General features: G+C 46.8%; 1 protein-coding gene across 1 annotated transcript; it reads right to left on the bottom strand.

Annotated features, from left to right (window-relative positions):
* Window positions 1-5750: 5750 nt before the first annotated feature.
* Window positions 5751-25708, bottom strand: LOC144505346 (uncharacterized). The gene is given in 8 exon segments (XM_078231467.1): window positions 5751-6055; window positions 10841-10979; window positions 17077-18142; window positions 18144-18876; window positions 18879-19182; window positions 20266-20475; window positions 22067-24187; window positions 25211-25708. Coding segments are annotated over 8 exon segments (5376 nt in total).
* Between the last annotated feature and the right edge of the window lie 5 nt (window positions 25709-25713).

Genomic DNA, 25713 nt, shown 5'->3' with positions numbered 1-25713 from the left:
ATTGAAGAACTGACATTCGCTTTTGGCTAACTGAGAAAAAGGACGTACAAAGTTTCCCCTGACAAATTCGTAATGGCTATTTGCTATTTGCGAAAGCAGGTTTCTGGCTTTGTTCTGGCTGAAAGTGTAATCGAGTGCCTGTAGTGAAGATCTGGCTCGGTTCTTCAAACTAGTAGGTGAATGCCTGCCCCCATCTCTCTGCCATTTAGTGGCTTTTAGACAGGGTTCTTCTTTTGTTATGTAGGATCTCTTCCCTCTGTGGTCTCCCTGTCTCCCAGACTGACTAAGAAGTGGCTGCTCTCAAAAATGTCCGAACGCATGTTTCCGATCACAAGCTGGTTTCTGTCAGGTGACCACTGTACCCATTGTTTCCATTTCCACACAAGTAGTCCCTGATGATGTGAAAATTGACACTCAATGGGGTTTGAATCTCAGACATTTGCATTTTCATGTGAAAGAATGGTTTTCTTCACACACATTATGTGGAATGTCATCTACAGCCAATAATCTGTGGGGTCAATATGCAATACATAGGTATGTGGGCAGCATGGTGGCACAGTGGTTAGCAGTGCTGTTTCACAGCGCCAGGAACCTGGGTTCAATTCCCAGCTTGGGTCACTACCTGTGCAGAGTTCGCACGTTCTCCCCTTGTCTGTGTGGGTTTTCTCCGGGTGTTCCAGTTTCCTCCCACAGTCCGAAAGACGTGCTGGTTAGGGTGCATTGGCCATGCCAAATTCTCCCTCAGTGTACCCGAACAGGCGCCGGAGTGTGGCGACTCGGGGATTTTCACAGTAACTTCATTGCAGTGTTAATGTAAGCCTACTTGTGACACTAATAAATAAACTTTATTTAGGCAATAGCAGCTATTAAATCTAGGGGAGTGATATGTTGCATCTTCTCAATGGAACGTTCCAGAAGGTCATTTACATTTTAATGTCCTGACCACACAAGCAGGCTAACCTCCAGCTTTGGGCAGTTTGATGTATCTATGGCAGACACAAAGGGAGAAAAGGTGTTCTCTCAACTCCAACTTATTTCAAAGTCAACTGTCCATTTTCCAATCTGTTTTTTTCCAGGCAGGCTTCATAAAACATTGGAGTTTCTGACCTGAATTATAATATTGGCGGCAAGATCAATTGGCCAGGCAGCCTTAACGCTTTAGCTGCAACCTTGATCCAGGGCAGGCTGAAATAAAATTTAAAAAGGTGTCTGGGGACTAAGGTTTGTGCTTGAATGTGCTGCCTGGACAATCTTTGCATAGTTTTTCCATCGCAACTTATTTTTTATAGGTCTGCAGCTCCCTGAGACAGCTCCTCAGTGCCTCTCTCTTGTGGGAGCACATAAGAAGTGCCATCCCGCACCCTTTCTTTCTTAGCATTTGCAATCCCTGGCAGCTTCCAGCACTCATTTCATGCTGGCTGTTCCTAAATTGGCATGCCAGCACGGGACGGTATAGTGGCACAGTGGTTAGCACTGCTGCCTCACAGCTCCAGGGACCTGGGTTCGATTCCCGGTCTGTGTGGAGTTTGCACATTCTCCCCGCGTCTGCACGGTGCTCCAGTTTCCTCCCACAGTCCAAAGATATGCGGGTTAGGTGGATTGGCCATGTTAAATTGCCCCTTAGTGTCAGGGGGATTAGCTGGGTTAAATGCGTGGGGTTATGAGGTTAGGGCCTGGGTGGGATTGTGGTCGGCGCAGACTAGGTGGGCCGAGTGGCCTCCTTCTGCACTGTACGGATTCTATAATTCTATGAAATTATGTTCCTGGGCCAACCGTGGCCCAATCATATTTTGTGCCCGCTTCCAGGCCTGCCGCCCACATTCCTTGACAGATAAAAAATTTAGTTCTTAGTTTTTATTCACATAGTTTAGAATGCCAGGGAAGTTTGCTGAGAATGCTAATGGTATCATCATGTCTGGTCCCCAAATCCTTTGTTTGACCTTGGATTCGCAACATAATTTTTGTATAAAAGTGGTAAAAAATCCATTCTTGTGATACTGATACATCTAACTATGCAATAATCAATTAAAGTGTAATTCTTTGTACACTCCTATGGTAGGTTTTAATGACCATATATAAGTTTATCATACTGTGATTGAATCCTCCCACCAGTGGAGGGCTCTATCTTTGTACATTCCAGGTCCTCAGCCAATACCACAAAGAGGGAAGTGTTGTGCTACAACCAGTTCTACTTCTTTGCATCGCAAATTATGATCAATTCTGCTGATTAAAAAAATCAAACTGTCAGATAAAAATGAAGAGCACAGTGGTTAGCATTGCTGCCTCACAGCGCCAGGGACGCGGGTTCGATTCCCGGCTTGGGCCACTGTCTGTGTGGCGTTTGCATGTTCTCCCCGTGTCCGCAAGGGTTCCCTCCGGGTGCTCCGGTTTCCTCACACAATCTGAAAGACGTGCTGATTAGGTGCATTGACCCGAACAGGCGCAGGAGTGTGGCGACTCGGGGAATTTCACAATAACTTCCAGTGTTAATGTAAGCCTTACTTGTGACTAATAAATAAACTTTATAATTTTATGTTGAAACTTTCCGTAAGCCAAAATTAAAAATGAATGATTTATTGTCACATGTATTAGTATACAGTGAAAAGTATTGTTTCTTGCGTGTTGCACAGACAAAGCATACCATTCATAGAGTAGGAAACGAAAGTGCAGAATGTAATGTTACAGTCATAGCTAGGACATAGAGAAAGATCAACTTAGGTAGGTCCATTCTAAAGTCTGACGGCAGTAGATAAGAAGCTGTTCTTGAGTCGTGACCTCAGACTTTTTTATCTTTTTCTTGACGGAAGAAGATGGAAGAATGAATGTCCTGGGTGCGTTGGGTCCTTAATTATGCTGGCTGCTTTGCAGAGGCAGTGGGAAGTGTAGACAGAGTCAATGGATGGGAGGCTGGTTTGCATGATGAATTGGGCTATATTCACAAACTTTTGTGGTTTCTTGCGGTCTTGGGCAGAGCAGGAGCCATACCAAGCTGTGATACAACCAGAAAGAATGCTTTCAATGGTGCATCTGTAAAAGCTGGTGAGAGTCGTAGCTGACATGCCAGATTTCCTTAGTCTTCTGAGAAAGTAGAGATGTTGGTGGGCTTTCTTAACTATAGTGTCGGCATGGGGGATCAGGACAGGTTGTTGGTGATCTGGACACCTAAAACCTTGAAGCTCTCAACCCTTTCTACTTCATCCCCGTTGATGTAGACAGGGGCATGTTCTCCTTTGCGCTTCCTGAAGCCGATGACAATTTCCTTTGTTTTGTTGACATTGAGGGAGAGATTATTGTCGCTGCACCAGTTCACCAGATAATGTCACTGGAAAAGTAATCCAGAGGCCAGGCTATTTTTTGCACTTAGAAATCATAGAAATCATAGAAACCCTACAGTGCAGAAGGAGGCCATTCGGCCCATCGAGTCTGCACCGACCACAATCCCACCCAGGCCCTACCCCCACATATTTACCCGCTAATCCCTCTAACCTACGCATCTTAGGATTCTAAGGGGCAATTTTTAACCTGGCCGATCAACCTAACCCGCACATCTTTGGACTGTGGGAGGAAACCGGAGCACCCGGAGGAAATGCACGCAGACACGAGGAGAATGTGCAAACTCCACACAGACAGTGACCCGAGCCGAGAATCGAACCCAGGACCCTGGAGCTGTGAAGCAGCAGTGCTAACCACTGTGCTACCGTGCCGCCCCACTGTGCTACCGTGCCGCCCCACTGTGCTACCGTGCCGCCACTTGGACATGGGTTCATCAATTATGGAGTATAAAGCTAGTCTCAGTAATAATGAACATGACAACAATGAACGATTGTTGTAACAATTGTTGGTTCATTAGTGTCCTTTAGGGGAAGGAAATCTGCCATCCGTACCTGGTCTGGCCTACATATGACTCCAGACCCACAGCAATATGGTTGACTCTTAATTGCCCTCTGTTATGGCTGATCACTTAGTATAAAGGCAATTCAGGAGGGGCAACAAATGCTGTCCTGGTCAATGATGCTCAACTTCTGTGAAAGAATAGAGAAAAAATAAATAAACTAAAGAAACACATGTGTAAATCAAAAACAAAAAAAAAGGAAATGAGATACTGGAGTTCGGAAGATGTAAGTACAAATGGATTTGTCAGAATGAAGTACGTTTGATGATCGTGAAAGAAAAAATGTTTACTAGATGATGGCATAGGTTTAAGGTGAGATAGGAAAGATTTAAAAGGGACCTGAAGGGCAACGTTTGCGCACAGAGGGTGGTGCGCATATGGAATGAGCTGCCAGAGGAGGTGGTATAGGCAGGTATAAATACAACATTTAAAATACATTTGGACAGGTACATGGACAGTAAAGGTTTAGTAGAGCGATATGGGCCAAACGCAGGCAAATGGGACTAGTTCAGTTTCGGAGACTTGGCCGGCATGGACATGTTGGGTTGAAGGGCCTGTTTCCGTGCTGTATATCTCTATGACTCTATGACCTAAAGGATGTGAAAATTGCCTACTGTTCGATAAATCTAAAGAAAGGACTTCAATTTTACAGAGGGTATTCCAGGAGTTTACGAAGGAAGAATTAAGAAGAAATAATTATTGAAGGCAAATAGATAATGCTGGACAGACTCATTAGCTGAGTCACCACAGGCCTTTGTCAGGAGTTACAGCAATATATGGACAAAACTTCAAGGAATCATAGGATCATAGAATCCCTATAGTGCAGCAGGAGGGTATTTGGCCCATCAAGTCTGCACCGTCCACAATCCCATCCAGGCCCTATCCCCTTAACCCCATCTATTTATCCTGCTAGTCCCCCTAACACTAAGGGGCAATTTAGCATGGCCAATCAACCTAACCTGCACATTTTTGGAGTTCATGGCCTTGTGAGCATATTTTCATGAATATTAGTTTTTAAAATAAAAATTGTACAATTAAGCTTATTTGTGGAATTTAACAACTGTCTATAAGAATGATGTGTACAACTTTAACGCGGGGGATTTTATATAATTCTAATTCCGTGGCAAAAATGTAAGAAAAATGACAAATGATAATGCACTTGTGATGCTGCTTTTTTCTTTAGTGACAACATTATCATTGAATGTATATAACTGATGAACACTTTGGTAACACAGTTGTGGTAGGTTGCAAAATCTTCAAACAATGGTTCCATAAAAACACAGGAATTGCCAAAACATTCAGAAGCCTAGGTATTGCCAAAAAGGAAGTCTAAGTGTAGCAGCGCAGTCACTAGTTTTGCCATTGTGCTCTAGTTGAAGAAGGTTTGGCTGTCTGGCCTCATTTTTTACTTGTCCCGAGTAATAACTGAGATGTATATACATGTTAAATTCTACTCTCAGTGTACTTTATCTCTGACTGACTAGAAAAAACAACGGGTTCAAATGCACAGCGAAAATATTCAGATATTGTATGGCCTAATAAATAAAATTTATCTTCTATGACAATTAAACTTGAGGTATTGTAAGTGATATTCACAGTGCTGTCAATGGTTTCTATGTGAGATAGATGATTTGGTGGGAAAATGGAGCATTGTCTTTGGAAGACCATAAATTATCAGAATCTTCCATGTTTGTGCACTGCAGGCAGTAGATTTTCTCAAAGCCTGAGTTACTTTGTGAGAAGGTTATACATTTATGTTACTGATTTTAACTTGACCTTTCTACAAACTATCTCAAATTCTCACTTCTTTCAAGTGGTGCTAAAGAAGTGATGACAGCCTCAAATTGGGTCAGTAGCCTTAATGCCTTGCTAAGGGCGATGGACAGGCCAAGAGGTTGGCAACATTGTAAAAGGGATCTGCCACTGGGCAGCAGAAGCTCAGACAATAGACCACCAGTTCCGCAGGCAATTGAGCCAAAGCTGCATCGCCAAGGTAAATTTCAAATTGAGCTTGGAAGACCAGTCCTCTTGATTTGCTGCAGCCTGGGACATCCACGCTCCAGGAATACATCTCTGCTTCTTCATTTACCTTGCTGCATTCCAGGGCTGCTTGATCCAGGGCTGCTTGATGCATGACAGTGGTACAACATCCTGCCTCTCCCACTGTAATGTAAACTCATATGAACAGTATTGTAGTATGAGGTATCATGACGAGGAAGCCTTGAATCACAATTCTGATTTATTGACGGATAGTTAATACTACATACAAACACGCTCAGTACTGGTACAGGTTTAGTCGCACCGACTCCTGGGCTCACACTGAAAGTTCCTTCCTACCAGGACCTGTGCCCTAACACCCATTAGGTGATGGTTCGCATGCTTCTTCCTGATGAGTCCCAGGAGGGTTATGTGACCCACAAATAACTGCTCCTTATAGGGGCCACATTACAGCATTCCAACCTCCTTAAGTTCCCTTACAATCATACAAAAAACACTCTTCTCTGTAGATATATACAGTCAAAATAGAATCTTGAAAAAGGGGCCATCCAGCAAGGTTCACCAAATCAATCGCTCTGGGGACTTCCTGACTTTTGTGGAGTGTTACAACTGTCCACAGCCCTTATCAGACTGCTAATCCAAAATTCAGTAATGGATGAGCAGAAATTTTCTTCAATTAAATACTGGGAAGACTGAAGCTGTAGTCTTTGCTTCCAACTACAAACTTTGTTTCTTAGCCACTTCCTTCCCTCTGGCAATTAGCTGAGACTGAACCAGACTGTTTGCAACCTTAGAATACTTTTTAATTGTGACATTATTGCTGCCATGCCTTCATTCAGAGTTACCTTCCTAAACGTCTCCATCTCCCTTTCCTCCTTTGAGACCCATCTTAAAACATACTTATTATCTCCTTATGTGGCTCGGTGTAAAATGCTGTTTCTTATCACTCCTGTGAGGCTGCTTGGGTCTTTTTATTACATTAGATGTGTTACATAAATGCATATTGTTGTTAGCAAACAAACAAAAAATTAATAATATAATGCAATCACCTTTGAATGTAAATATATCTGTTAGATATAACAGTAGCTAATTGCAGACTTATGGGAAGAAGAAGGCAATAAGAGCCTCCTGTCCTTGTCCTGCCGGCTGCAACTCGATAATATGTAAAGATCTTCTGATAGGTTTTTTGCTTCAGTGACCCAGGTTGCTTTTCAATGAAGGTTGATTTGACCAAATTACCTCATTGAGTTTGCTCCCTCTTGTGTGACCGGCACTGGTTTAATCAGTTGCAGCTACATAGGATATCCCATATCCCCGAAGACCCTGCCTTCTGGCCCCCATGTTAAGCAACATCATACGTTGTCTCAGAATGAAAGAACTGTTGGTAGTTCCTGGGAATCACGCTTTATGTTCTAACGGGAATCACACATTGTTTTACATTGATCAGTCAAGGGTCCATCGGACTTAGGCAACCCTAGAATTTTTGAAATATACACAAATAATGATGTGCATGTGGTCTGTGTCCTTAACCATTCCCCCCAAACTGCTCATCACCCAACTTCCATTCCTGGCTTCCATGCCAGCTTATATTGTTAGTGGGTCATTGTCCTAAAGTACTGTCTCCTACTCTTCAAATCTTAAAATACATTAGTGTTGAAATATCACTCTTTGGGTGGAATTTTCCTGTCCCGCCTGCCACGGGAATTGTAGTGGGCCGGACAGGAACATGCAAATGTCCATTGACCTTGGGCGGGATTTTCCAGTCTTGTGACAAACGCAGTCAGAAAATCCCGCCCTTTATCTTTTGACCTGACTGCAGCTTTTGACCTGGTTTGCTACACCATCCTACTGCACCTCACTGCCTTTGCCTGATTCTATTCTTCTGTTGAGTCATAGCCAGATGATCACTTGCTTCTCTTCCTACTCTTGCTCCACTACTGCTGCAGTCACCTTAGGATCTATCTTCTTTTCTCCCTGCTGTATCTTAACTGTGTGCTACCCTACAGCAGCATCATCTAATAGCATCAGATTCCACTTATACACTGACGACATGTAGCTCAAATTCACCACTGATTTGTCATGCTACTTGTTGGGCAACTGGATGAGCAGAAATTTCCTCCAGTTAAGTGTCGAGAAAGCAGAAGCCATTGTCGCTATGGGCCAAATGGCCTCCTTCTGTGCTGTAACAGTTCTGTGATTCAGTTTTCTGGTCGCTGACATCATTGACCTCTCTGGTTACAGTATGAGGCGAAACAAGATTGCTGTAACCTTGACATGTTATGCCTCTTCATTTAAAAAATATTTTTCGACTTTCAACTGACGGGAAATTGTGCAATTTGAATGGAGGCAGAACAAACTGCTTAAAAATGCAAGGCTGCAATCCGAGGTGAATGTGAGGAAACAAAAAAAATCACCCTCAGGGGAGTGTGAAGTGAGAGACATTTCCTATAATCCAGATCAAAACTCATAACTGTCAAAGGAATAGACATTAAAAATGTAAAGTACTGGATATTGAAACAATGGCTGCCACAGACAGACACACCCACAATCTCTTGGAAACATACAATGGATGAAGTATTTCAAGGCAAGGCTGATAGCCACGAGGGAGAGATTTCAACTGACACAAGTAGTGTTCAGAGATTCTTCAGCAAATGAAACAAGTTGAGGGCAGCTCGCTGTCTCCCTCTATTTTGGAAGAAGTGGGACACTTGGTTGGAGAAGCCAACTCTACCAGAAACCTACAGCAAACATAAATCTTGTAATAATTGCAACATATTTTACATTTGACTGCATCCAAGAAACCAGCTAACCCAAATTGGCTGCAGTGTTTCAAGAAAGCAGCTCACCACCACCTTCTCAAGGGCAACTGGAGATGGGCAATAAATGCTGGCCTAGCCAGTGACGCCCACATCCTGTAAATTAATTTTAAAAAATCTATGTTTCAAGATTAATCAAGAACACAATGGTATTTTTTAATAATTGTATTGAACTTTAACTTCCATTATTTCTGATTTGTGTGCATGCCCTGTGTGTATGCATGCATACATGCATGTGTGCACGAGCCATAATCACTGCATGAGGACCTAATGCATGATATCATGTTTTTGTTATTGGTTTAGGGGTTAATAAAGTCATTTTTTTAACTCAAGAAAACCTTGTTTGATTGGTTCCTCATTACCCACAGCTTAAATACATTCTGATTTGGAAAAGGACATATCCTTCAGAAAGAGAATCTTAAACCTTTGTTGTGAACAAACAAAAAGGTTGGATAGAGGGAAGCGAATTCACCCATTTCTCACCTGGTCATAACAAATACCCTATTTGACCCTGTGATGAGCTTCTGACCAAATATCCATTCTATCATTCAGACTGCATACTTCACCTGTGTAAAATCACCCATCTCTGTGCCTGCCTCAGCTCATCAGGCAAAGTCTTGGTCTCTCTCGACTTGATTATTCTGGTGTTCTTCTGGTTGACCACATATCCTCCACTCTCCATGAAATTGAACTCATCCAAAACTCTGCTACCCATATCCCAACTTGTAGCAAGTCTTATTCAACCATTGCCCTTATACCTTCTATGATATTCATTGGCTCCATGTCCTACAATTCCTTGATTTAAAAACGCTCATCCTTATTTTCAACTCCCTCATAGCCAGATAACTGGTACAGCAGTATTAGTATTGGCATCTGTACCAATCCCATGCCCTCTGAACTTTCAGGCTGTCCCCCACACTGGCTGCAATAATGGGCTGTAAAATACTGACAGACGCACACATGCTGAAGCGTTGAAAATTCCTTTGCTAACTCTCAGCAAAATTAATTGTCCAAAAAATAAGTCCCATTTTGATATGCTATTCGCCATGTTAGTAAACAGATTCGGTACAGTGGTATTTTTTTAAATTTAAGTCATGCTCTTTGCTTAATTCTAAGTTTGAGTTCAGGACAAAGTTATTTTATGTTCCCCTTCCCCCACCCTATTCTGCACAAGTTTATCAGGATTGCTCTTTAACAGAAAGAAGATGTTATGAGAACTAAGGACAGCACGACAAAAAGGTGTGAAGTCTACCGGTTTTGCTCTGCCATTTACATACATATACGATTTATCGGAAAATGAATGCTCTGGGGAAATATCCCCCTATATTCCATAATAGGAAAGTGAAACACAATCCCAGCTTGCTTCTGAATTCATTTCAATTTTATATTAGAAGCAATAATGCATCAGCAGTGAAATGAATCATGCACAGAAACAAGTGACCAGTGCCTATATAATGGCAGTAAAATGCCCAAAGGCACTTCACAGGATTCCTATCAGGTAAAGTTTAACATTGAGTTACATCAGGGGACTTGAGGACAGGTGGCGAAATGCTTGGCAAAAGCAGTAGGTTCCGTGGATTTCTTTATAAAGGGTTTAGGAAGGGAATTCCAAAGCTTATAGTCTAGACAGTTGAAGGCCACAGTCACCAATGGTGAGACAAAGAAAATCAGCGTTCTATAAGAATTGGGCGAAAGCAGCATGCTGTGGAGGATTGTCGGGCTGGAAGAGATTACCGAGATAGAAATATAGAAATTAGAAACAGGAGTAAGCTATTTGGCCCTTGAGTCTGCTCCACCATTCATTTCGATCATGGATGGTCATCCAATTCAATATCCTGATCCCACCTTCTCCCCATATCCCTTGATCCCTCCAAAGGTGATCTTTTTATTTGAAATGTTAACTCCTTGGGTGGGACATTCTAGCTTTCCCTGCTACCTGTGCCTCTGGAAAACACAATGCTGGGGTTGGGGTGGGGTGGATTGGGGGGTAGTGGGGAGGATGGTAGGTCGTAAAATCCCATCTCTTGTTTCTGTGTTGTTTCCAGAATGATCAACACCATCAGAGGATTTGTGCACTGTCACCACCTTTAGTTTAGCTGCTATCTTCTGATTTGTCTAACTTTCAGGATCTTACCAGGAGGCATACACCTGCTGTCATGTCCATCGAGGCCAGGGGAGTATGCAAGCAATCCACCACAAAAAGGCGCAGTCACTGGGTGAGGAACCCACTTGCTGACCATCTTAGCTGCAGGTGCCATGTGAATTGGGGATATCTGAGGGGTGAAAATAAGATAGCAAAAACCTCAAGGATAATTTCTAGAAAGTTAAACAACTTCATGACAATTGGAAGCCACCTGAGGTTTAATCTAGTCAATGCACTGCCAGTTTAAGGGTGGGATTTTCCAGCTGCGCTCACCCCAAGACTGGAAAATCCCGCTCGAGGTCAATGGACCTTTGCATGGTCTGGTTCTCTCCCGCTACGACTCCCGTGGCGGGTGGGACAGGAAAATTCCATTGTAAGCAATGGTGTCCAAATTAGTGATTCTGAAGTCCAAACTTACAATCAATTTCTAAATTGCAAGGCTTTTCAGTATTTCATTAGTATTTGCGACAAGTTGTCATTTTATTTTTAAAATCAAACTTATAATTCACTAAACTTTGACTTAAAATAGAGCAAATCGGTCTTTAATCAAGTTACACTCTATCTGTCCCAAGTCCGCAGACTTTAAATTCACATTGAATTATTAATAACTAATACCATATATACATTTAATGGCAAGTTGAAAACTTGAATCACTTCAAATTTCCATTCCAATAAAAACATATTTCGTTATTTTAAAAATTAAACCTGAGCTACGCTTCCCAGAGACTAAGGAATTAAAGGAATCTTTGTTTTAAACTGGTCCAACCAGCCTAACCACATTCAAATAAGATTGATTTGTGGTTGAAGGTCTCTGGTTGATTGATGCTTCACCCAAAAGGATCCTGCACAATCCACTAGACTCACTTTATATTCCTCTGCTGTAACGATTGATACATGAACAAAAGCACTTTCACACAAATTTATTAGATCATCTTACTGCTGTCTCCACATTACTGTGGAATCAAATTTAATATTGCTGCCTTATTCTGACAAAGATGTGCGGGCACGCCAGATGCTGTTTGATATATGTGCCGAGGTTGAAAAGTCAATTAGCATTTGTTGAATAGACATAAAGTTAATTTCACAACAAGCAGAACCTCATGTTTCATTTCCACAATTTTATCTGAAATATTTCACGTTTTGAAATGGTCAAATAAGCATCATTACATTTTGCCGCCTCTATATATTCATACTCTATTTGCCTGGGTAAGAGCAGGTTATTTTGTTTCAGCATCCCCGCTGGTCATCATTAAAGCTGTTCCATTATCAAGGCAGAGAAATAGAACATTACAGCGCAGTACAGGTCCTTCGGCCCTCGATGTTGCGCCGACCTGTGAAACCAATCTAAAGCCCATCTAACCTACACTATTCCAATATCATCCATATGTTTATCCAATAACCATTTAAATGCCCTTAATGTTGGCGAGTCCACTACTGTTGCAGGTAGGGCATTCCACACACCCTTACTACTCTCTGAGTAAAGAACCTACCTCTAACATCTGTCCTATAGCTATCACCCCTCAATTTAAAGCTATGTCCCCTCATACTAGCCATCACCATCTGAGGAAAAAGGCTCTCACTGTCCACCCTATCTAATCCTCTGATCATCTTGTATGCCTCTATTAAGTCACCTCTTAACCTTCTTCTCTCTAACGAAAACAGCCTCAAGTCTGTCAGCCTTTCCTCATAAGACCTTCCCACCATACCAGACAACATCCTGGTAAATCTCCTCTGCACCCTTTCCAATGCTTCCACATCCTTCCTATAATGCGGCGACCAGAACTGTACGCAATACTCCAAGTGCGGCCGCACCAGAGTTTTGTACAGCTGCAACATGACCTCATGGCTCCGAAACTCAATCCCTCTACCAATAAAAGCTAACACACCATACGCCTTCTTAACAACCCTATCAACCTGGGTGCCAACTTTCAGGGATCTATGCACATGGACACTGAGATCTCTCTGCTCATCCACACTACCAAGTATCTTACCATTGGCCTGCACTCTGCATTCCTGTTACTCCTTCCAAAGTGAATCACCTCACACTTTTCCGCATTAAACTCCATTTGCCACCTCTCAGCCCAGCTCTGCAGCTTATCTATGTCCCTCTGTAACCTGCAACATCCTTCCGCACTGTCTACAACTCTACCAACTTTAGTGTCATCAGCAAATTTACTAACCCATCCTTCTACGTCCTCATCCAGGTCATTTATAAAAATGACAAACAGCAGTGGCCCCAAAACAGATTCTTGCGGTACACCATGTAACTGAACTCCAGGATGAACATTTTCCATCAACCACCACCCTCTGTCTTCTTACAGCTAGCCAATTCCTGATCCAAATCTCTAAATCAGCCTCAATCCCATGCCTCCGTATTTTCTGCAATAGCTTACCATGGGGAACCTTATCAAACGCTTTACTGAAATCATATACACCACATCAACTGCTTTACCCTTATCCACCTCTTTGGTCACCTTCTCAAAGAACTCAATAAGGTTTGTGAGGCATGACCTACCCTTCACAAAACCGTATTGACTATCCCTAATCAAATTATTCCTTTCTAGATGATTATAAATCCTATCTCTTATAATCCTTTCCAATACTTTGCCCACAATGGCTGGAGAAAGTCGACAAGGCTCGTTGGGACTTCTGCAGAAGAGACTGGTCCACTTGAATTTCCTCCAGGAAACAGCAATGACATGGCTGGCTGGTTGGAAGTGGCTGAAAGAATCAATCCTGTTTTACCTGTGCACTGATTCTGGGAGGCAGAATATTGCTTTTGAAAGGTTGCCAAGACAAGTGTGCTTACATCTTGTTTAATCTTACAATGCATCTTAACAGCATTTTACTGTAAGCTTGATGGAGCATCACAGACAGAAAATGCATCTGCTTTGTTGCACTTAGGAAGAAGAAAAAGAAATATGGAAGAAAACTGATAAGCAACGTCAAGTGAAATGGAAATTGTTTTTATGAACACAAGAGGTAAAAGGGTAGTTAAAAATGGGTGGGATCACTTCAAGGTAAAGGAAGTCAATTGTGATTGCCAACAAACAAATGTTAAATATGACTAGAATGTATTTTTTAAATGACAAAGATGCAACAAATGCTGTAATATTGGAATATGTGGAAAAGACACTGCTGTGACTAATCGTCAAAAGGATGCCCGGTTTAAAATATAAAATCTATTGAGACTGGAAATGCAAAAGGCACCAAGCCCTCAGCATAATTCTCTGCTGAAGACAATCCTCCAAAAATATCTTTTAAAATAGGCTTTGTGCCAAATGAGTGGTGGCCGAGAAATGTTCCCTTGTTCAGAAAACGGTAAAATGGTAAGCTGGGAAAATATAAGTGGATAAGTATTAACTTCCATGGTGGGCAAACCTTAAGTTCATAATATGGAATGAAGTTAATTGGAATGCCATGTGCCAATCAGGAACAGATGTAAAAAAGAATGTGGTGCTGCTATTTATCTGGAATTTCTGAAGCTGGTCCATGAGCCATCACATTGGAGTCTTTTCTCTGAAAGATAAGAAATAAACAATAAATTGCCTTTATAGAGCACCTTTAACATTGTAAACATCCCAAACTGGTTCACAAAAGTGTAAACCAAAAAGAATGCCAAACTGAAGGTGTGAGAGAGATGATCAAAATTTTGGCAATGGTTGGACCTTATTGACGATCTATATTAAGCAATAATACATACATACAATAATACTTTGCAAAGGGTCACCTGGACTCGAAACATGAGCTCTTTTCTCTCCTTACAGATGCTGCCAGACCTGCTGAGATTTTCCAGCATTTTCTCTTTTGGAATACATACAGGGACCTTTGAGGGACAAGGAACATTAAAGATGGAGGCAATACTTTTCAAGAACATGGGTCAAGAGTGGATTTGTTTTAGGAGGGTTTTGATGATAGCAATTTTGATATAGGAAAGGGCAGGACTGGATGAGAGGTAACTATTTAGAATATCAAGAAAAGTTTCAGTAAAAGAGTTTGGGCTTTCAGAAATTAAGTGGGAATGGGCTTCAGGGAGCAAGAGGTGGGATTTCAGGGCGTTGGAAAGGTAGAGACAAATAAGAGTCAAGAGTTTAGGGCAGGGAAAAAAAATCTTTGTTTAAGTGGGAAGGTGGAGGCATGGCTGAACTGACATTTTCAAACTTGTACCTGAAAGAAATCCAAGGATTCCTTGGATTTGGTGACAGAAGTGGTAGTTGGGGGGGGGGGGGGGGGGGAATAAGAAAGCAGGTAGTTGTGAAGAAAAGGAACCAAAGGTTACCAACACCCTGAAACTTAATTCTAGAATAGGAGATGTGTCTGGCTATGGGAAGCAAGGTTTAGTACAGCTAGATGCAATGAAGTCAGATCTAGTAATGTGTGTACCAAGTTTGCACTCCTTAAGGTACTCTCATAAGTTCATGGAGAAATTGGCAAAATGTATGCCACACAAAGGCTACAAACATGATTGGGACTGGGATTTAAATGTACTTCTGTTAAAAGTACAAAAAGGCCTAAGCAGCTGCTACAATCCATTGGTTGACATGCAATCTGGTTTGAATTTTCTTTTTAATTTATTTGTTGGCGCTGACTGGCCATCCATTTATTGCCCATCCCGAGTTACCCTTGAACTGAGTTGCTTCTGGGCCATTTCAGAGGACAGGTGAGAGTCAACCACATTGCTGTGGCTCTGGGGTCACATGTAGGCCAGACCAGGTAAGGACGGCAGATTTCCTTCCCTACAGGACATTAGTGAACCAGATGGGTTTTTCTGACAGTCGACAATGGTTTCATGGTCATCAGTAGATTCTTAATTCCTTATATTTTTTATTGAATTCAAATTCCACCATCTGCTATAGTGGGATTCGAACCCGGGACCCCAGAACATTAGCTGAGTTTCTGGATTAATAGTCTAGCAATAATACCATGGCCTCCCCAGATGGAAATGAAATACCACCTGCAGCTTATAAAAGGGTGCCTGGTTTTTCAGTTTCAATGGATTCCATTGTTTGCATTTCCAAGGGTTTGTTTTAAAAGCTGGAGTTATGAATGCTTGGTTGAATTTCAAAGGGTCCAGAATCATTTCGCTCAGCAGAGGACTGTGTTGGTTAAAGTTTATTTATTAGTCACAAGTAGGCTTACATTCATACCACAATGAAGTTACTGTGAAAATCCCCCTGGTTGCCACATTCCGGCACCTATTTGGGTACACTGAGGGAAAATTTAGCATGGCCAATTAACCTGCACATCTTTTGGAGTATGGGAAGAAACCCAGAGCACCCAAAGGAAACCCACGCAGACACAGGGAGAATGTGCAAACTCCACACAGACAGTGACCCAAGCCAGGAATTCAACCTGGGTCTCTGGCACTGTGAGGCAGCAGTGGTAACCACTGTGCCACTATGCTGCCCTATAAACCAAATCAAAACATGCAAGCTTCACACAGACAGTTAGCCAAGCTGGAATCAAACCTGGGTTCCGAGTGTTGTGAGGCAGCAGTGCTAACCACTGTGTCACCCCTTGTGCCCCCCCACCCCCACCCCCCCCCCCCCCCCCCCCCCCCCCCCCCACACACACATACACACACACGTGTTCATACTTGGCTAACAGTTTTAACAGGTTTTAACACCATCAATTTACGAGGACTCCAGCGAGTGAGTGAAAATAACAGGCTTTTAATCGCAAAGAACTGGAACACGCCCTTGTAGCTAGTCTGGCCCAGACTGAGGCAGCGGGGAGGAACCGTTACCTTTATACCTCGTTCAGGTGGAAAGGGAGGAGTCTCGGGCCAGGCGCAGCAGGGGTGTGTCCAGGCACATAACATGTAATTACAGTGGGTCACCACATTCATCCCCTGTTTAAAAAAAGAGTCCGGCGGGGGTGAGATGGGTGGAACAATATATACAGAGGCACGAAAATATATACAAGAGTCACGGCTGAAGCAGGACGTCGACCCCTCACAGGTTCAGCCTGTCGGGCGGTTTGATCCGTCGCTGCGACCGTTGTAGTACCGGTTGTGGTGTTGTTTCAGGTGGCAGGGTGAAACCGCTCGAGTCCGCCGTCGTCCCTTCCGATCGGGTACTGCATGGTGACTCCGGGGGCTCAGGCGAGCTGCACACGGGGGACAAAGAAGTAAGCGGACCTGGTGCTACCTGAACAACAGAGGGGTCTAGGGATGTGGGGTCTAGGGATGTGGGATGGGAGGTCATGGTGGGCTCCGGGGCACCCACAGGCGCCAGGCCCTGGATAGAGACCATGTCCTCCCGCCCATCGGGGTACACCGCATAGGCATATTGGGGGTTGGCGTGGAGGAGCTGGACCTTTTCGACCAGGGGATCCGACTTATGGGGCCGCACATGCCTCCGGAGCAGGACGGGGCCTGGGTACGTCAGCCACGACGGTAGTGAGATTCCCGAGGAGGACTTCCTGGGGAAAGCAAACATCCGCTCATGGGGGGTGGCATTGGTAGCCGTACACAGGAGTGACCTAATTGAGTGCAGTGCATCAGGGAGGACTTCTTGCCAGCGGGTGACTGGAAGACCTTTAGACCGTAGCGCTAGTAAAACGGCCTTCCAGACTGTCGCATTCTCCCTCTCTACCTGTCCATTTCCCCTGGGGTTGTAGCTGCTAGTCCTACTCGAGGCTATGCCTTTAGAGAGCAGGTACTGACGCAGCTCATCACTCATGAAGGAGGATCCCCGGTCGCTATGGATGTAGCTAGGGAAACCGAACAGGGTGAAGAGGCCGTGCAGGGCCCTGACGACCGTGGCTGAAGTCATGTCCGAGCAGGGAATGGCAAAAGGGAATCGGGAGTACTCATCTATAACGTTGAGGAAATAGATGTTGCGGTCAGAAGAAGGAAGGGGCCCTTTGAAATCGACGCTGAAGCGTTCAAAGGGGCGGGTGGCTTTTATGAGGTGTGCCCTGTCCGGCCGATAGAAGTGCGGCTTACACTCTGCGCAGACCGGGCAGTGTCTGGTTATAGACCGGCCGTCCTCAACAGAATAGGGCAGGTTACGGGCCTTAATAAAATAGTAGAGCCTGGTGACTCCCGGGTGACAGAGGTCATTGTGGAGAGTCTGTAGCTGGTTCACTTGTGCGCTGGCACATGTTCCGCGAGACAGAGCGTCCGGAGGCTCATTGAGCTTCCCGGGCCGGTATAAGATATCATAATTGTAGGTGGAGAGCTCAATCCTCCACCTCAGTATCTTATTGTTCTTAATCTTGCCCCTCTGTGCGTTGTTGAACATAAAAGCCACCGAACGTTGGTCTGTGAGCAAGGTGAACCGTTGGCCAGTGGCGCCAGTGTCGCACTGCTTCGACGATGGCCTGAGCCTCCTTCTCGACAGAGGAGTGTCGAATTTCCGAGCCTTGGAGGGTTCATGAGAAGAAGGCCACGGGTCTGCCTGCCTGGTTAAGGGTGGCGGCCAGGGCGAAGTCGGACGCATCACTCTCCACCTGGAAGGGGATTGACTCATCCACAGCGTGCATCGTGGCCTTCGCGATATCCGCTTTGATGCGGTCGAAGGCCAAGCGGGCCTCTCCCGACAGGGGAAAAAGGGTGGATTTGATAAGCCGACGGGCCTTATCCGCATAATTAGGGACTCACTGGGCGTAGTATGAGAAGAAGCCCAGGCATCTCCTTAGTGCTTTAAGATTGGTGGGAAGGGGAAGTTCCAGGAGGGGACGCATGCGGTCAGGATTGGGGCTGATGACCCTGTTCTCCACTACATATCCCAGGATGGCGAGGCGGTGAGTGCGGAAGACACACTTCTCCTTATTGTAGGTCAGGTTAAGGAGAGCGGCCGTGTGAAGGAATTTATTGAGGTTTGCGTCGTGGTCCTGCTGATCATGGCCGCAGATGATGATGTTATCTAGGTATGGGAAGGTGGCCCGCAGCCCATTCTGGTCCACCATTCGGTCCATCACACGCTGGAAAACCGAGACCCCATTGGTGACGCCGAAGGGGACCATAAGGAAGTGATAGAGGCGGCCATCAACCTCGAAAGCAGTATATTTGTGGTCCTCCGGGCGGATGGGAGCTGGTGGTAGGCCGATTTAAGGTCAATAGTGGAGAACACCAGGTATTACACAATCTGATTGACCATGTCAGATATGTGCGGAAGGGGATACGCGTCCAGCTGCGTGTACCGATTGATGGTCTGACTGTAATCGATGACCATACGGTGTTTCTCCCCAGTTTTGACCACCACCAATTGTGCTCTCCAGGGGCTGGTGCTAGCCTCAATGATCCCTTCCTTCAGGAGCCGCTGGACCTCGGACCTAATGAAGGTCCTGTCCCCCGCACTGTACCATCTGCTCTTGGTGGCAAAAGGCTTACATTCGGGGGTGAGGTGTTCGAATAGCGAGGGAGGGGTGACTTGAAGGGTGCGCGGTGGTGCGCGGTGGGCAGTCTAAGAACTGTGGGTTGCAGACGGAGAGCGGGGGAAGAGGCCCGTTGTACTGCAACGTGACACTCCTGAGATGGGTCAGGAAATCGAGCCCCAGGAGTACAGGAGCGCAGAGGTGTGGCAGCACCAGGAGCATGAAATTTTCGTACTCGGTCCCCCGAAACGTAAGGGTCACCACACAGTACCCGAGGACATCCACCGAGCGGGACTTTGAGGCCAAGGAAATGGTTTGTTTGACTGGCTGCACAGAAAGGGCATAGCAGCGCACTGTATCGGGGTGGATGAAACTCTCCGTACTCCCGCAGTCGAACAAACAATTTCCCACGTGGCCATTTACCTGGATGTCCATCATGGACCTGGCGAGTTGATGCGGACGGGATTGATCTAGCTGGACAACTGCCACCGTGGATCCTGGAGGATGGTCGACCGGCGTCCAAAATGGTGACTCCCTTGCTCACACGTGGCCGATGGCATCCAAAATGGCGGCTCCCTTGTCTCGCACGCGGCCGATGGCGTCCAAAATGGCAGCTCCCTCGGGTCACACGCGGCACTGTTTGACTTCGAGGACGACTTTGCACTGCAGACTTTAGCATAGTGGCCCTTCTTCCCGCACCCAGAGCAGAACACCTCCCTTGCCGGGCAGCGTTGTCGGGGGTGCTTCCCCAGACCGCAAAAATAACACTTCAGACCTGCAACAGCCGCAGCAGTCGAGTCGTTGGTGGGGCGCGGTGTGGCGTAGGTCTGCGACTCTCCTGGATACTGGGGTGGCAGCGGCCGTGGTGCCCACGATGCAGCCGCGTGGTCGGGTACGTAAGCCTCGCGGTTACAGGAGGCCACCTCTAAAGATTCAGCGAGCGCCACTGTTTTTGGTAGGTCCAGCCCACCTTGTTCCAGCAGTCGCTGCCGAATGTAGTTGGACGCGATGCCCGTAACATAGGCATCGCGGATTTAGTCCTCCGTGTACTGCGCGGCGGATACAGCCTTGCAATTACAGGCCCTGCCGAGTACCCGTAGTTCGTGGAGAAACTGTGCACTCGATTCTCCCGGCCGCTGTCTTCGAGTAGCCAGAAGGTGTCTGGCGTGGACTTCGTTCGTCCGTTTACTGTACTGGCTCTTTAGGAGCTCTAGCGCGTCCCTGTACGTCTCAGCGTCACGGATGGTGGAATACACCACATCGCTAACCCGGGCGTGGAGCACGTACAGCTTGTCTGATTCGGACTGGACGACAGCGGAGGCTTTGAGGAAGGCTTCAAAGCCAGTGATCGAAGCTGTTGGCAGCTCCCACAGCTTGAGGATCCAGGTCTAATTTATCGGGCTTTAAAATTTGCTCCATCCTATGAGTTCTGTTTTTATTTCTCTTTGCGATTAAAATTGATGCACCATCAATTTACGAGGACTCCAGCGAGTGAGTGAAAATAACAGGCTTTTAATCGCAATGAACTGGAAAACACCATTGTAGCTAGCCTGGCCCAGACTGAGGCAGGGGGGAGGAACCGTCACCTTTATACCTCATTCAGGTGGAAAGGGAGGAGTCTCGGGTCAGGTGCAGCAGGGGTGTGTCCAGGCATATAACATGTAATTACAGTGGGTCACCACAACAGGTGATTAAAGGAATATCTGGTTTTGATGTAGTAAGTGGATGAGTGTTTATTTGCTTTTACGTCAAATTGACCACTTGAGGGGAATTACATTTTCAATGGCTTCTATGAATGAATGAGTTTCAGTAGGAAATATTTTGAATATAAAAGCTCAATTAGGTAATTTCAAAGACATCTTGAGATTTGCCAGAGTGGATACTTGGTGCGTGCTTATTGAGGATATATGAGGGGCACCACCTCTGCTCTCTCCACCCATCTCAATCAAACAAGGATTTTCTTGACTTAACTCAGCTCCCCTTCGCCAACATTTAGCCAGGATCTTTCAGAAACTTAGCACAGATTATACACATCAGGATCAGATAATTGTGGGTTGTGCATCAGAATAGAAAACAGACTAAAAGATGAATGGTGCCAGAACTCACGAAAACGCAGCCACTCCTGTGAATACATCATGTGGCCCTATGTCTGTAATTTTCAATCATACCTCTGTTGTCAGTGATGTGCGACAATCAAGCACGAGGTACAAGGCTTCAGCGATTGAAGGCTTTTATTGACAAACAATGGAACTATCCAACACGAGTACACCAATCCAGACTGGAGGGGTCCCGCCTGAGCAGAGGGTCTTATACCTCTCCCCAGGAGGCGGGGCCCGACCGGGATGTACCATAACAGCATCCACCACAGTTATATTAATCCCACAGTGTAAACACCCTAACCCAACAACAACATTATAACAAACCCCACAGTGGCAACACCCTAACCCAACAGTAACATTGGAATAACCCCACAGTGGTAACCAACGATGGTTCACCACATTCACCCCTCCTTTAAAAACAAAGGCCGGCGGGGTGCGAAAACAGATTACATATATACAAAATCTACAAGTCCAGACGGTCTGGAGGACCGCACCGTCGCTGTGATCTCCTCAACACCGGTTGCGACACCGGAGCAGGTGCTTGCGGTGGCGTTCTCTCCAAAACAGCGTCCGGCTGTCCCCTCGAGGACTCACGGGCCGGTTGACCCTGGTGAGGCGGTGGTGCAGGGGATCCTGGTACCTTCTGTGGTGGCGCCGATCTCCGAGTCTCAGGCAAGCTGTACATGGGAGTATAACTGTTATGCACTGGTCCCGGTGCTGACCGCGCCACGTCTGGGGAAGAAAGAAGTGAAAGGGGGTTCGTGACGGGGGATATAGGAGCGACAGGAGTTGCTACGTCCCCTGCGGGCGCCAGGTCTCGAATCGAGACCGTGTCCTCTCGCCCGTCAGGATATGCCACATAGGCATACTGAGGGTTGGCGTGGAGGAGTTGGACCGGTTCGACCAAGGGGTCGGACTTGCGGGCCCTCACATGTCGCCGCAGAAGGACGGGTCCTGGGTACGTCAACCAGGCTGGTAAGGAGATCCCCGAGGACGACTTCCGAGGGAATGAGAACATCCTCTCGTGGGGAGTAGCATTGGTTGCCGTACACAGGAGGGAGCGAATGGAATGAAGCGCATTTGGAAGGACCTCCTGCCAACGGGAGACTGGAAGGCCCCTGGACTTCAGCGCCAATAGGACAGCCTTCCAGACTGTAGCATTCTCCCTCTCCACCTGTCCGTTACCCCTAGGGTTGTAGCTCGTGGTTCTACTAGAGGCAATCCCGTATGAGAGCAGGAATTGCCTCAAGTCGTTACTCATGAACGACGAGCCCCTGTCGCTATGTATGTAGCAGGGGTACCCGAACAGGGTAAAAAGATCACTGAATGCCTTAATCACTGTGGCAGTCGACGTGTCCGCACAGGGGACAACAAACGGGAACCGGGAGTATTCATCTATGATATTGAGAAAATAGACATTCCGGTCCGTTGAGGGAAGGGGGCCCTTAAAATCCACACTCAGCCTCTCGAAGGGGCGAGTGGCCTTGACCAATTGTGCTCGGTCCGGTCGATAAAAGTGCGGTTTGCATTCCGCGCAAATCCGACAGCTTCTCGTTACTGACCTGACATCCTCCACCGAGTAGGGCAGGTTGCGGGCTTTTATGAAGTGGTAGAGTCGAGTGACTCCAGGATGGCACAGGTCATTGTGGAGGGCCTTCAAGCGGTCCTCCTGCATGATAGCGCATGTTCCGCGTGAGAGGGCATCCGAGGGCTCATTGAGTTTCCCTGGACGATACATAATATCGTAATTATAGGTGGAGAGCTCAATTCTCCACCGCAAGATCTTATCATTCTTGATCTTGCCCCTCTGCGTATTACTGAACATAAACGCCACGGATCGTTGATCCGTGATCAGGGTGAACCGCTTCCCCGCCAGGTAATGGCGCCAGTGTCTGATGGCCTCCACAATGGCCTGAGCCTCCTTCTCCACCGCTGAATGCCGAATTTCGGGATCTTGAAGGGTGCGGGAAAAAAACGCGACGGGCCTGCCCGCCTGGTTTAGTGTGGCGGCCAGGGCGAAATCCGATGCATCACTTTCCACCTGAAAAGGGATGGATTCATCCACCGCGTGCATCGTGGCTTTCGCAATGTCGCTCTTCAAAGCCTTGAAGGCCAATTGGGCCTCCGGCGTGAGTGGGAAAGTCGTGGACTTGATGAGCGGACGGGCTTTGTCCGCGTAGTTGGGGACCCACTGCGCATAATAAGAAAAGAAGCCGAGGCATCTCCTCAGTGCTTTTGCGCTAGCGGGCAAGGGAAGTTCGGTAAGGGGGCGCATACGGTCTGGATCAGGGCCGATGACCCCGTTTTCCACCACGTATCCAAGGATAGCTAACCTGCGCGTACGGAATACACACTTCTCCCTGTTATAGGTCAGATTCAGGCGAGATGCAGTGCGCAGAAAGTTTTGGAGATTCGTGTCATGGTCCTGCTGGTCATGGCCGCAGATGGTGATGTTATCCAGGTACGGGAAGGTAGCCCGCAACCCGTTCTGGTCCACCATTCGGTCCATAGCACGCTGGAAGACCGAGACCCCATTGGTGACACCAAATGGAACCCTAAGAAACTGATATAGACGACCATCCGCCTCAAAAGCCGTGTATTGTCGGTCCTCTGGGCGGATGGGGAGTTGATGGTAGGCGGACTTAAGGTCTATGGTGGAGAACACCCGGTACTGCGCAATCTGATTGACCATATCAGATATGCGCGGGAGAGGATACGCATCCAGCTGCGTATAACGATTAATGGTCTGACTGTAGTCGATGACCATCCGGGGTTTGTTCCCGCTCTTAACCACCACGACCTGCGCTCTCCACGGACTAGCACTGTGCTGTATGATCCCTTCTTTGAGGAGCCGCTGAACCTCAGATCTGATAAAGATCCGGTCTTCAGCGCTGTAACGCCTACTTTTAGTAGCGATGGGCTTGCAGCCTGGTACCAGATTCTTAAATAAAGAAGGTGTGGTGATCTTTAGTGTGGAAAGATTGCATGCGGGGCGCTTTGGGCAATTTGGAGGCTGCGGCTGATTCCCTACTGCCAGCGAAGGGAGTGGCCCACCGTACTGTAGGATCACACTCTTCATGTGGACCATAAAGTTTAGTCCGAGGAGAATTGGCGCGCAAAGGTGCGGCAACACAAGGAGCCTGTATCGCTCGTAAATTGTGCCCTGCACCTCTAGGGTTACCATACAACGTCCTTGGATCGGTACAGACCGGGACCGTGATGCCATAGAAATTGTCTGTTTGGCAGGTAGAACCCGGAGTCCACACCTTTTCGCAGTGTCAGGGTGAATAAAGCTCTCGGTGCTCCCACTGTCAAACAGACAATACACAGTACGACCATTTACCTTGATGTTCATCATCGAACAGTCAAGCCTGTGATGCTTTGTCTGGTCCAGAGAGATCGACGCCACCGTTGGCCCTAGGGTGTCACTGCATGCAGCCGAGGTTGATACTGAGGACCCCTGCTGGTCGCTCCTGGTCGTCGTCGACCATGATGGCCGCCCCCATGAATCGCACGTGGGTGAGGGCGCCAAGCGTAGCGACTCCTGGTGGTCATCCTCCTCCTCCGTCAGCCACGATGGCGCCGTCCTGGATTCGCACGTGGTCGGGCCTCGCGGGTACTGCGACGCCGAAGGAGATTGTCTCCGCTCTGGAGGGTCACAGGCTGCACTGCCGTTCTTGGGCTTCGACCTGCAGACTTTAGCGTAGTGCCCTTTTTTACCGCACTGACTGCAGATCGCCGTTTTAGCTGGACACTGTTGCCGTGGATGCTTGGCTCCACCGCAAAAATAGCACCGCTGGCCGCCTGGAGCTGCCGCCGTCGTCGGGTCGATATGGGAGCGCGAGCCCGTGGGGCGAGGAGGGATTTGTGCTTGCTCCTGCCACATTGTCTCCACGTGGTCTTCGGGGTACAGAGCCAAGCTTTTCGACGCTGCCTCCAGCATCTCAGCCATCTCCATCGCTTGGGTCAAGTTGAGGTTCCCTTTCTCCAATAGCTTAAGCCGGATGTACGAGGACCCTACCCCTGCTACAAACGCATCTCGGGCGAGGTCGTACATATACTGCTCAGCCGACACAGCTTTGCAGTCGCAGCCCCTGGCAAGCTGCAAGAGCTCATTGGCGTAGTCCTCCATGGTTTCGCCCGACTGCCGATGTCGTGTAGCGAGGAGGTAACGAGCGTGAATCTCGTTGGGTGGTCTCGTGTATCGTTTTTTCAAGAGCTCGATGGCCCTCGGGTAAGTGGTGGCCGCACGAATCGCGAGGTAGACCGTGTCGCTTACCCTCGCGTGGAGGACCTGGAGTCTGTCGTCGTCCGTAGTAACTGCTGCAGAGGCCGCCAGGTAGTCCTCGAAACACTTCAGCCAGTGGTCGAAGGTGTTAGAGGCACCGACCGCACGTGGGTCCAGCGTCAGGCGCTCTGGTTTCAGCATTTGCTCCATACTCT

This window comes from Mustelus asterias, chromosome 16 (genome assembly GCF_964213995.1).
Source record: "Mustelus asterias chromosome 16, sMusAst1.hap1.1, whole genome shotgun sequence".
NCBI classification, from domain to species: Eukaryota; Metazoa; Chordata; class Chondrichthyes; order Carcharhiniformes; family Triakidae; genus Mustelus; species Mustelus asterias.
The sequence above is the reverse complement of the archived record's forward strand: the minus strand, read 5'-3'. Positions and strand labels throughout refer to the sequence as shown.